Source organism: Anguilla anguilla, chromosome 15 (genome assembly GCF_013347855.1).
Source record: "Anguilla anguilla isolate fAngAng1 chromosome 15, fAngAng1.pri, whole genome shotgun sequence".
Taxonomy (NCBI): domain Eukaryota; kingdom Metazoa; phylum Chordata; class Actinopteri; order Anguilliformes; family Anguillidae; genus Anguilla; species Anguilla anguilla.
Genome location: NC_049215.1, coordinates 33,086,968 through 33,099,917, shown reverse-complemented (window position 1 = coordinate 33,099,917; position 12,950 = coordinate 33,086,968). Strand labels below are relative to the sequence as shown.

Here is a 12,950-nt window from a genome sequence, read left to right as displayed (position 1 = left end):
CACACACACACACACACACAACCACACACCCACACATACACCCACACACACACCCGCACACACACACAGGCACACACGCACACAGGGCCTCTGGGTAATTGGAGACAGATGTTGAGCGTGGTAAAAATACATGCCCGCTTCGATTCGGTTGCTCGCGATTCTCACTTTTAGAAGTGACACTAGACGTGCGGGCCAGAGACTCAATGGTGTGTGCGAAACCTTTCTTCACAAGTTTTTTTTTTTTCCCCGAGCCCCCCTCCCACCCCCCCCATCCCCCAGATCTCCGCAGAGCATACCGAGTTAAGAAATCAGAAAAGAAATGAAACCCAAAGCTCCAAAATTAAATGAAACAACAAAAAAAAAAAGATTATTAGGGCAAAGACAAACTTCTTCCTTAACCTCCCACTCTGGGGCACGCAGAACAGAACACCTGCTTCCCCGCCTCTTGTTCGGCAAACCGTCTAATTCCAGAGCTTATTAACGAAAGGACATACCACAGAGCTCATACCCAAACAGCGGTCTTATTCCACTGTAGTAATAAAACTAGATTGTCCTTCATGAACTCAAAAAAAAAAACTGAAAATGATGTAAGCTGGTGCAGTTTCTAAAGCTGGACTTCTGTAATGCTTCACTACCTGGTTAAAAAAAAATTTTAAAGTTAAAGTTCTAGCACACCTGCTAGAAAACGTGAAAATATGAATCCAGTACTCGTGTCTCTTCTTTGGTTTCCAGATAAATTTTAAAGTAACTACAAGGTTCTTCTGCTAAGTTATAATGCTTTAAATGGTCTCGATGAAGAATATTTTAGTGAATTTACTCAATCCCTCGCTCTTCACCCAAATCGGTCCGTCTACAGGACGCTCGGTATGGGAAAGCTGCACGACTGCAGGTGAAGCAGAGCGGGGGAGATGGGTCTGGAGCTCGGAGCTCCCGGTGCTGTCGCTCCTGGGAACGCGGGTTAGCGGCTCTGAGAGCGTTGGGGTGCCGTGAGTGTTGGGGTGCCAGGCGGCATTGTAGCACAGTGGGTAAGGAGCTGGTCACACTGACGTCGCACCCTTGAGCAATGTACATAACCTGCATTGCTTCAGTATATGTCCAGCTGTATAAATGGATGCAGTGTAAATGCTATGTAAAAAAAAAAAAAAAAAAAATTAAAAATGAAAAAAAGTCATGTAAGGCACTCTGTATGATAGCCCCCGAATCTCTCCTGGTTCAGGTCGAAGCCACGATGCAACCTTGAGGCACAGATGTATTACCTCACACTTCTGAGCTGCATATTAATATACGCTTGCTTAGACCGTCTGTTTCTGAGTCATAATTGGTCCATTATCATTTAGCCTAACTTTTATGGACACCAGTCCAGCCAGTGGAGGATGAGCTTCACCTCTCAGCCGGGTTCATCCCAAGATTCCTTTTTATTTCGCTGGTTTTCTGGGGGGGGGGGGGGGCTCAGACGCTGTGTTTTCCGATTTATCTATTTTGCTCCAGACCTTGTGACAGTGCCTCTGTAAAAAAGCGGCATACAAACAGAAGTGAGACGAACTGAGAAAGAGCAGGTTATTTTCTCCTGTTTGAGCCCGGTGTCAGAGGTGGCGAAAAACACTTCATATTTTCCCCCGTTTCTGCGCCGCGTTCTTCGCTCGAGTGTTTTCTGAAAGCGCCGTTAAAGTAAAGTCGAGTTCTCGCAGTTACCATGGAAACCATTTCACCGGGGGGTGGGGGGGGGGGGGGGGGGGGCGGGAGGTAAAAAAAAAGTTTCACTGCAACCTGATCGTGCAGAGGAAAGTTTGAGGAAAAACTGAGGAAATGAGAAAAAGGTTGCAGTTGCGTCCGTTGACACCTTCGCGGTGTACCTGCGCAAGTACCCCTGGAGGCCGCGTCCATGGTGACAGCCCAGCGTTGGGCGGATCTGAAACAGGAGGCCCGTTGCCATGGTGAATTTTCCCTTCAAGGCGAGTTCAACACAGAGGCACCACAGTGCGGAAGAAGAAGTTGAAACTGTTTGCTTAACCGGGAGAGTAATATACTCAGGGCTGGCAACACACTGTCAGCAGACCTATCAGCAGCCACCACAATCTGTTTAAATCTGCTTTCCAAATCAACAAACAATTATCTGTATTTTTTTAAATGTCTCTCTCTACATCCCCCAACCTCTGCTCTTTGTTTATGAATAAGCAAATACACTGTCCAGATAAATTTCTTACAAAAGCCACAAAACTAATTAATTAAGGCTTTTACTTTTTTTCGTTTTTTTTTTTTTTTACCAATTGGCCTCTGCCTCCTTTGAGAAAAACACAGCGCCTTCGCATGGGAAAGTTCTCCATTCTGCATCGTGTATCTATTTGACTAATTAATACTTTTATAAATATGTCCTTACATAACCAGGATGCCAACTCAGCACCGGAGAGCAAAATGAAGAGAATCTCATCATCTCTCCGTCTCTTCGGCTGAGAGCGGTCCCTCCCTACAGAGTGACAAGCCCCTGAGAACCGGGCGCCATGCCGCGCAGGGATAGGCCGGGAGGTCACTGGAGCGGCGCACCCGATTGGCCGCCGTGGCGCGGGTACCTTGGCGATGGCCGTCTGCTTGTACATGCGCGTGACGAGCCCCATGACTTCGCCGAAGGGGTTGGCGTCCGGCCCGGCCCCCGAACCCAGCCTCCTCATCAGCCTCTCCCATTCCTCGAAGCTGGCGTGGGCTTCCTGCGAGGGGCGAAGAAGAGGAACCGTTTTTATCCCCCCTCCTCCAATTTTCTCTTTTTCGCTTTCTTTCTCTCTTTTTTTTGTTTTTTTTTGTTTGAGCTATAAAGGGCAGAACAATTAATGGAACCGTGAATGTTGGCCTACTTTCCCTCCGCTCGCTCGCGAAAGAAAGAAAGAAAGGAGGGAGGGAGGGAGGGAGGAGAAAAGGGAGAAAGAAAATTCCCAAAGACGCTCGTCCTCTCGCACCGCAAAGAAAAAAACAAAAAAAAAAACGTCTGGTAGGTCACATGGCCTGCCCAATTATAGAACGCTTGTGACAACCTGGGGGCGAAGATGGAAGCTCTCCGCACCAGCACCATAAATCACAGGCAGATAGTTCGCTCTCTCAAGGTGAAACGCGAGGAGTGCTTAGGGAAGTCAGAAAGTCAGGAATTACACAGGAGGAAGTAGGCCATGGAATACCCAGACTGCGCAGAAACCCACACTGTGGAGTGGGAAACAGAGGGGGGAAAAATGCGCCGTGTATCGATCTGAAGCTATCGTTACACCGACATTACATTTATGTGCATGCGCTTGATGTGCATAAACACCACCAAAGTTCTTCATTTATTAAAAAAAGAAATAAATAAAAAAAGAACAAAGGAAAACTACTTAAGGAAGTGTCACGTCATTAGGTTTCAAAAATGTGGTAAGAGCAAGTTATTGAGTTACTGCTTTTGTGTGTAATTATGGATGGGTCCATTAGCGCAACACAATTATGTTTCCCTATGACATTATGAAGAAGGGTGAATTTCTGCGTTTACGGATGCATGGCCGTATGTGCACACATGCACGTGTGTGTGTACGTGTTTCTGTGTATATGTGCAAATCTACAGTATGTGTGCACACATGCACGTGTGTGTGTACGTGTTTCTGTGTATATGTGCAAATCTACAGTATGTGTGCACACATGCACACGTGTGTGTACGTGTTTCTGTGTATATGTGCAAATCTACAGTATGTGTGCACACATGCACACGTGTGTGTACGTGTTTCTGTGTATGTGTTTGTGTTTCTGTGTGTGTTTGTATGTGCAAATCTACAGTATGTGTGCATGTACGTGTCCGTGTGTGCATACGTACGTGCGCGCATGTGTGTGTATGTACGTATGTACTGTATCTATGCCTGCATGTGCATAATTGTGTGTGTGCATGTGTGAGTGTGTGTTTCTGCATGTATGCACAAGAGTGTATTTTTGCGTGTATGTGTATGCACGCAGGTGTACGTGTGTGTGTGCTTGCGTGCATGTGCGCTCGTGCATGTGTGTGTGCGTGTATGATAGTGTGTGTGTGTGTGCGCGTGTGTGCATGTGAGCATGTGAAATGACAGGCTGTGATTTATGGCAGGGGGGAGGCAGGTGAGCAGTGTTTGAGGTGCTGGGGGGGGGGGGGGCTGCTCGTTACCGTCAGCACACAGAACAATGGGCCGGCTGAGACAATGCTCTGTGCCCCGAAATAAATCGCCCAAAACTGCGCCTCTTCAGCACAGACCTGCACATTTAGGAAACCTGCCTACCCGAGGTCTGTCTCAGTACCCACTCGTGTTTCATTTCTTTGTGGACACACATGGCCCAGTCTGTGGTTTATCTCTGCACTGGTGCTAAGCAAACCTGGGATCCTGCATATGAGGGGGCGGATCAGGGAAAAAATGCATTTCGTTTGTTTTAAACCGCATTCCGAAATCCTACATTTCTATTCTATCGCACCTTCTCCTCAGTGCCAAACAAAGGTTTTTTTTTTTTTTTTTAAATGAATACATATGTTGCATGCTTCAAATTACTCAAATCTACGAAAAAAAAATCAACCTGCCTGTCAAGCACTGTAATTATATCCAAACGTGAAAAGCAGTGCATTTCTGTGATATTTCACTGAACAGGCGGTGAGCCCACAGACAGGTATTCAATGCAAATGATGAAATTGACGTTTTTGGGCTTTGAAAGGGAAAGCGAGAAAATGTCAGGAGCAAAAAAAAAAAAAAAAAGTGTGATAAAATGATAATTAGTGTTAATCTGATACCATTGCCTAGCAACAGAGAGAGGGCAGTAACAATGAGGTAATGGGGATCTATATTTAGCTGGCCCCCCCTGGTGCCTGTACTCCCGGGCACCCCGTGGAGGGGTGGGGGAGGGTGAAGTGGGGGGGGGGGGGCGCGTACCTTGGCTCCGTCTTTGGGAAGGTCGAACGGGATGCGCTGGCGGATTTTGGGGGGGAGCTGAGTGAGGACCTGGGCTTTCAGCCTGCGAATCATGATCTCGCTCAGGCGCTGGTGCAGCTCCTCCAGGTGGGACGCGCCCCGACAGTCCCACTGCCGCCGGTTCCCGAAAAACCTGGGGGGGAGGGGGGGGTGCAAACATGACACAACATCACCACCGAAATGGCACATCGGTCATTCGAATGGTAATCATTCTGAAAGGCTCTCTCTTTTGCTGAATTTTTAAAAATGTCGAAATGAAAATCCTTTATCCGTTCAGAAGGTGTAATCTGAACAGAAATGCTTGTGAGCAGCTCACAATTCATAACTTCATATCAGAAAATCTGACTAACTGACCCATTTACTCCACACTCATCAGAAGTATTACGTTTATACAGCTACAAAAACAGATGACATTGGGAAGGGGTGCAAGGCAACATGACATATGTACAGCTGCTACAGCTACGGAACAGGTGCACACGCGTCAGAGAGATCAACAATTTACGTGCGATTCAATTAATTACAGGCGAATTGTCGATCTTCGTGCAGATTTGCACCTGTGTTGTAGGCGTGTCAGCTTTCTAAAGTCCATGTCGATTATGGCTAAAGGTATTTAATCTGATTCACATGATTCATGAGGAGGTGACCAAGCCAGGTCAGGACAGTCGCTCTTTCTATTAAGAGGCCAGTCCGCACCCCAGAGTTTAATCCAGGCAGGAGCACAGCTGTTTCTTCCATGTCTGGATAGCGTAGCTTCCTCTGCTGCAGAGAGAGTTCAGCGAAGGTACGATTTCATTCTGCGGCGATTTCTAACAAGCCTGCAATTTTAACTATAAAATTATTGATTTAAAATGCTTTCCAGTACATGAAACATCAAACTACACAAACGAGTGTGCTGCATAATTAATCATTACAACTGGCTTATAATATCAGGGGTTGAGCTAGATTCTTAGATGTAATATTATGCCAAGATACTGGGAACGAACACAGACCTCTAATTGCACAGCTTGAATTTATTTTTTTACAAGATATTTGTTTTTTTAATAGTCCATTGTGTCCTAGTGTTCCTATATGTTGGGTATGAGTAAGAATATTACTGAATTAGAATCTGTTGTTGCCCACTGAGGATATGCTCATAATGTAATTCAGTGCAATGTGGCCATTTCTACAGTCACTGTATGTAACTGCACACCACCCTTTAGAGTGTGCCTCAGGCCCTATATCATTAGAAACACAACTGTAGCTTAATCTCAAATACTTCATTAAACTGTGAATGTATACATATCTAAAAACGCATATGCGGTATACAGAATACATACGTATCCATGCATGTACGAAGAACATACTGGTATTATCATCCAACTTGCATTGGTGTCTTAATGATTATGCAAACAACCATTCTGAATGTATATTACTTAAAGATTATTTTTAAAAAAGGGTAACTTATTTGTGGGTTACCCTTTCATTTAAATTAACAAAAGGTTTTTATTCAAAAGTTCAAATTCCATTTACACTACTGAAATGTACTTTTTTTAACATACACAACTACGTCAAGGAAAGAAGGTATAAAAAATAAATCCAGGTGCTCTGATGCAAATGAAATTTTCAGCTTTTCAAATATCACAGATTAAATGCAATACCCAGGTGAATTTAATTACCAACAACTTTTAAATCTGTTATTGAGAAAGTTCATCCCTCAGAGTTTACAAGTTGAATCAACAACTGATTGATGAATTATAACATTTACGCTTAATTAAATCACTGATCTCTTGATGGATCACATTCATTAATACTTGCTTACAGTTACAAAACATACGGGAAATGTCAATCAGTTTAACAGGGCAATCAAGCAATTATCAGGTCTGGTATGATGTCAAGTAATTCGTCAAATGGAAAGACTCACTGTGAGCAAACCTAATTTTTATAATATATCTATCCTCCAGGCAAAAAACAAAAAACAAAGTCAAAAGCGAGTTATAAATAATAGCTGTGAGAATGACTGCACACCTGGATATAAGGGAATGCGACTCATTCAAAGATAACGAGGAAATGTGTACCTGTAATGAGCATTACAGTATTTTTTGGCATAGTCCGACCACGTTCCAAATCTTCTGGGATACAGAGCGTCGATCTGCATGAAAAGCTTTAGAGAGAAAGACAACAGAGAAGTGACTTTAGGAAAAACTAAGACACAGAGAGATGTTTCTGCTATGGCACCGTCACTGAATTAACTCCAAAGCCTGAAAGTCTCAAATAGAATAGAAAGAAAAAAAGTTCTCTCTTGAAAAGATAATCAGATATTGAGTCGGCTTCAAGCAGCCTGGAATATCAAATGCACTCCTCATTTCTGTTTTTCCTTTTTTTATGGGGGTGGGCATGTGCGTGAAGACCTGCAGCTCTCTCTCTCTCACACACACACACAGACACACAGAGACATACACACACACACAAACACACACACATGCACAGAGACATACACACACACAAACACACACATGCACACAGAGACATACACACACACACACAAACACACACATGCACAGAGACATACACACACACGCGCAGAGACACACACACACACACACATGCACAGAGACATACACACACACACTCCACACACTCGCCGTGTGAACGCGTTCGCCTCTTGCTGAATCGGCTCCTTAAAAGAAGAGCTTCTCATACCTGAGGAGGCCGATTCATTGGCCACGAGCATTACACCCCTTTCAGACGCTGCCAACGTCTGGACAAAAACCAGCATTTTTCATTCGCACGAACTGAATTTGTTTGCCAATCACATCCTTCTTCCGCAAAAATAACAGGTGAAATATTCTGCTATAGAATGACATCGACCCACAAATATATATATATATATATATACACATATATATACAAATGATGGCACTCCTATGGAGTGTCAGCACCCATGCAGATAGAGAGATACACTTGATAACACACATTGCCAATGAAGAAGGTATTAGAGCTTGTACAGTAAGAAAAATGAGAGAGTAACATCTTTCTCTATCTTGATGCTCTATGGCAGCTGTAATGCCTTTCAACACGGGTCTTAGCATAAAAACTGGACTAAAAATGGAAGATCGCTGCACTACAGAATTGCACCCGAGAGGTTCACAGAGGTTAAATATATATGCCTATAAAATATTAAGGGAGACAAAAACACACATTGCTCATTCAAAAAAAACAAAACTGCCAATTTTATCCCCCCCTCCTGGCAAGATGCAATTTAAAACAGGTTTGCAAAAGCATTTAAAAATTCAGTGAGTAAGACAGCTTTAAATTGCATGTGACAATTTGAATACAAATGCTTTAAATTAGAAGCACACTATTCCAAATGTCATATGACTGCTCACGGAATTCAAATTTTATTACACTTTCTAATGTCGCTGTATACTTGCAAATTGCATTGCTCTAAATATAGCGAATGCATATGAAGTGTTAATTATTTTTTTATAAAAGACTACGTCAATTCAGACTAAATATGAAGTTTGAATAAATTGGGTAAATCACAAGGTTTAGGTGTTCTTGCTCCCAGGGATGATTAGATTAATTTAAAATGTTAGAAACAAAACAGAACTGCCAATAGAACTTTTTTGTTTGTAATATATGAAGACTTTTGCAAGTACTGCAAATGATTTAAAACGGTATTAAAACATCCGTCTATTTTTTCACCCTCTTATATTCAGGAAATTTTTTTAGTGCCTCACAGAACAAGTGTGAAAAAGCAGCTATGAAGGTCCATGGGAATACGACTTTTTGTGGAAATTAACCAAATACTTAATATACATTTCTCTTATCCGAGTTTTACATTTCAAACAAGTATCTGAATATTCAGATATACATTTACATCCCCAGAGTCCATGAACCAGAACTCACCACACTGCTCAAGGGATAAGAACTGGAACTGGCTACTTTCATCCCCGAGTCATTACAATAGCCAAAAAAATTAATCAAATAAAAAAAAATTTTCAAAACCCTGCTGGTCTCACTGTATGATTTGCCCGCTCCACTTGCGCTGTGCTGTTGATGTCAGCTTCAGTGAGCATGAGATATGTAATAATGACCAAAAAAAAGGAAAAACAAGTTTTTGGATAAAAGCACTATATAAATGCAGTCCATTTACCATTTAAAGCATTTTTTTTATTTTAAAGGCATGCTAACGTAGCGTGAACGTTACCTCTTCGGGACGCCCGAGCGCCGGCGTGCCCGTCAGCAGTATCGCCCGCTGCGCCCGCTGGACCAGGGGCACCAGGATCCTGCTGCGGGCCGCGTTCCTCGACTTCAGGTAGTGGGACTCGTCCACCACCACCACCCGGAAGCTCTGCCTGGTGAGGGCGTCCACCAGGACCTGGGCATCGGTGGTGAGGAGCCCGTACCCCAAAATAGTGACCTTACTGCTGCTGATCCCCCTGTGGGACGTCCACACAGGATCAGTGCCCCTCCATGTTTAGAGGCTCACAGGTTAAACAACATTGTTTATTTGTAGGGAAACGTTGAGCACTAAGGTGCCCTTTAGTGGTAGGAAAACGGCGAGCATTGTTGGGCTGAATGGCTTGTTCACATTTATGTTACGTTACGTCATGTTATGTTAACATGTAATTTAAAAGCATTTTGGCAGGATTTACTGGCTGTGGAAGAATGCAAGCGATGGAGTTCTCGGCATAATGTATGGAACTGTTGAAATTACTGCGCTATCCATTCCAGCATACAACTGAGATCCAAACTAAAGGTTACCATGACAGCGATCAGCAGGTCAGCTGTATTCGATGCTGAAATTCAGAGGAAGGAAGATTTCTATGGCAACAACAACACTCCTCCAATTTGTGCGATTCTTTCTTTAGAACAAATACTAATGCTTTAGACGCTGTAATAATTTGGACCAATCAAAGACAAGCAGCCACCTGAGAGCTTCCACCCAATTAATTTTCCTTTAACTGGCAGTTTATACAGAAAACACACCAGCTTCTAGACCACTTCATAATGCGGACAGTCTTATATGAACGATTTACACATCCAAACTAGGGATGTAAACAATTGTCAGTGGCAAACATGGTGAACGTTAAATTAAAATAATTTTTTTTTTTTTAATTTATTCTCAAACCGTTCAAAACAAAAGATCACCGTATGTTACCTAGGCTACGGCTCTGAGTGGGTAATAGAGGGGGTGGGCGGGGCTTGTTGTCACTCACTTTACTTTACTGTCGGTTGAAAAGATGGCCGGAGCGCTGTGCCGAATGATTTTAAGAAGCTCACTGAAAACACTGCTCAGTGCGAAACACGCGCGGCCAAATTCGCACACCACACGTGGACACCTATGCTGATAACCCACTTCCGAGCCATGGGATCAGAGCAAACGAGCACCCGACTCTAGAGTGAGGCCCCAGGGAGGCAGCGGTCGAGCTGAATCCATCATTTTAACTGCTGAAATGAATGTGAAATGCATACTCCCAGTAAGCGCGGAAAGGGTTTCGGGACCCACTAGCGCTTTCTGAGCCCGAATATACTCTGAATGTGTACTGTGGCGCGAAGAACCATCACAGCTCACGGCGAAGCGGCCGCCTCTCTCCGTACCATTCTATCAAAGTCTGACAACATTGTGATAACCATCTATGTGTGGACAGCGCAGACTGCTCAGCCTTACACTCTGAGCCTTATACTGAGACTGTAACTTGCCACTTCACTGAAGACCTGTGCAGTCAGTGAAGAAGCATTCTCATCTTTTTGTAAAGAAATATAGCAATGCTTATTTTTATATTTGAATCTGCACTGTGATCTGCGCTGATTTAGGCAGTGGTGTGTTTTTATTAGCGGTGTCCTACATCAAACGGTTATAAAAACCGATCTGTCGGTTATTTCCCTTCTCAGACAGCAGCTAGTCCACGGTCAAAAACGAGCGTAGTTCGCGTCCCCGATTCAAACCCCGAAATTCACACGATACTCGAAACGGTACTTTTCACGCCATTGCAGTAACATTACATGGAATCATCCTTGAAATTATACCAAAGAAGGATGGCGTAAGTGCATATCATTAAGCGCTCTTACGCAGTTATACGTCCCAGGCCGGGGCTGTGCATCCGATGCCTCCAGACTGGCTTTCGCATCGCTGAGGCATCGAGGAGAGGAGAGAGGTGTCAGATAGTTTTTTTCGGGGTGTCTGAGGATTTGTCTCAGGCACCCGGTTTCTCCCCCGCCCTCCGCCCCCCCCGGACCCCACAAAACAATTTCCTCAAGTAGCCGAACACCGCGCCGCACAGGCCCGCACGCCTCAGAGTCATAAAAAATTTACCAACCCACGACAACAACAAGAGATCGGGCTCTCTCTCTCTCTCTCTCTCTCTCTCAAAGGAAATGGCATGAAAAAGGGGGGATGGTGGGGGGGGGGGGGGGTATGAATTTCACATGAGCCTCCTGCGCCAGCAGTTTCAATACTAATGTCGTGCTTATATTTGTGACGACAGGAGCTCGCGGCCACAACCGTTAACATATCGAGGACAGGGGCACGTGAATGAGGACGGGAGAGAGGTCCCTTCTCCACTTAACTCGCTGCCTGCCTTTCACTCTCCTTTACAGGAGCACACAGATCCCGTATCGTTTAGGACAGACGCGTTCCCGTCTCCGGGATCCTCACCAGTCAGGCGATGTGACAATCGCAATGACACGCGCTGCGCTGAGATGGAAATTCAGCTCGACGCCAACGCAGGCAATGCAGACTGTTACCCCCAGCTCTCTGCGCACCATTCCTCCCATACCACGTCGGATTCCAGCACAGTGTACTGTTAGTGCTGGGTAATACGCTTACACAATGATACGCAGTAGATGCATTACAGCATAGACAGGAATAGATTTCCATGTAGATCTACATTTGCACGCAATTCAGAAACAAAACTTAGGTAAGGAAGTCAGGTAAGGCCGATTAAAATGCATTCATAATGTATGTGTTTATACCTACAAACTCGCATTGCAACCACCTATAGGAAATAGGAAATATAGCTTAAAAATAATAATAATAATAAACTTCAAATATTGAATTGTTTTCCCAAGAATGTTATCAACCCCGGTAAGTGAAGGAGTGAAATCCTCCAGTTTAAATGGGGACACTTACGACACGTCCATCTTGTTCTCCACCAGGTGAATGTCCCCTGGGCTCAGCTCGGGGATCCACTTCTCCATCTCCTCGATCCAGGGGTATTTGAGAGAGGAAGGGACCACGATGAGCAGCGGCCACTCCTTCCTGTACAGGTAGGCCACGGAGATGGCCTGGACCGTCTTTCCGAGCCCCATCTGCGATAACACAAATCAGTCAACCAATCAAAGTCCCATCTGTGATAACACAAATCAGTCAACCAATCAGGACCGTCTTTCCGAGCCCCATCTGTGATAACACAAATCAGTCAACCAATCAGGACTGTCTTTCCGAGCCACATCTGCGATTACACAAATCAGTCAACCAAACAAAGTCCCATCTGCGATAACACAAATCAGTCAACCAATCAGGACCGTCTTTCCGAGCCCCATCTGTGATAACACAAATCAGTCAACCAATCAAAGCCCCATCTGTGATAACACAAATCAGTCAACCAATCAGGACCGTCTTTCCGAGCCCCATCTGTGATAACACAAATCAGTCAACCAATCAAAGCCCCATCTGTGATAACACAAATCAGTCAACCAATCAGGACCGTCTTTACGAGCCCCATCTGTGACAACACAAATCAGTCAACCAATCAAAGCCCCATCTGTGATAACACAAATCAGTCAACCAATCAGGACCGTCTTTACAAGCCCCATCTGTGACAACACAAATCAGTCAACCAATCAAAGCCCCATCTGTGATAACACAAATCAGTCAACCAATCAGGACCGTCTTTCCGAGCCCCATCTGCGATTACACAAATCAGTCAGCCAATCAAAGCCCCATCTGTGATAACACAAATCAGTCAACCAACCAAAGTCCCATCTGCGATAATACAAATCAGTCAGTCAGTCAACCAATCAATCAACAAG

The 12,950-nt window shown here is 44.3% G+C and overlaps 1 protein-coding gene across 4 annotated transcripts in view; it reads right to left on the bottom strand.

The window, feature by feature from the left end:
* zranb3 (zinc finger, RAN-binding domain containing 3) overlaps nucleotides 1-12,950 on the bottom strand; it is a 63,178-nt gene that overhangs the window by 37,768 nt on the left and 12,460 nt on the right. For all 4 annotated transcript variants that reach the window (XM_035393575.1, XM_035393576.1, XM_035393574.1 and 1 more), the window contains exons 4-8: nucleotides 12,049-12,227; nucleotides 9,124-9,355; nucleotides 6,989-7,074; nucleotides 4,896-5,067; nucleotides 2,568-2,702 (exon numbers count right to left, since the gene is read on the bottom strand). In XM_035393575.1, coding sequence (XP_035249466.1) covers nucleotides 2,568-2,702; nucleotides 4,896-5,067; nucleotides 6,989-7,074; nucleotides 9,124-9,355; nucleotides 12,049-12,227 — 804 coding nt within the window. The remainder of the gene's footprint in view (nucleotides 1-2,567; nucleotides 2,703-4,895; nucleotides 5,068-6,988; nucleotides 7,075-9,123; nucleotides 9,356-12,048; nucleotides 12,228-12,950) is intronic.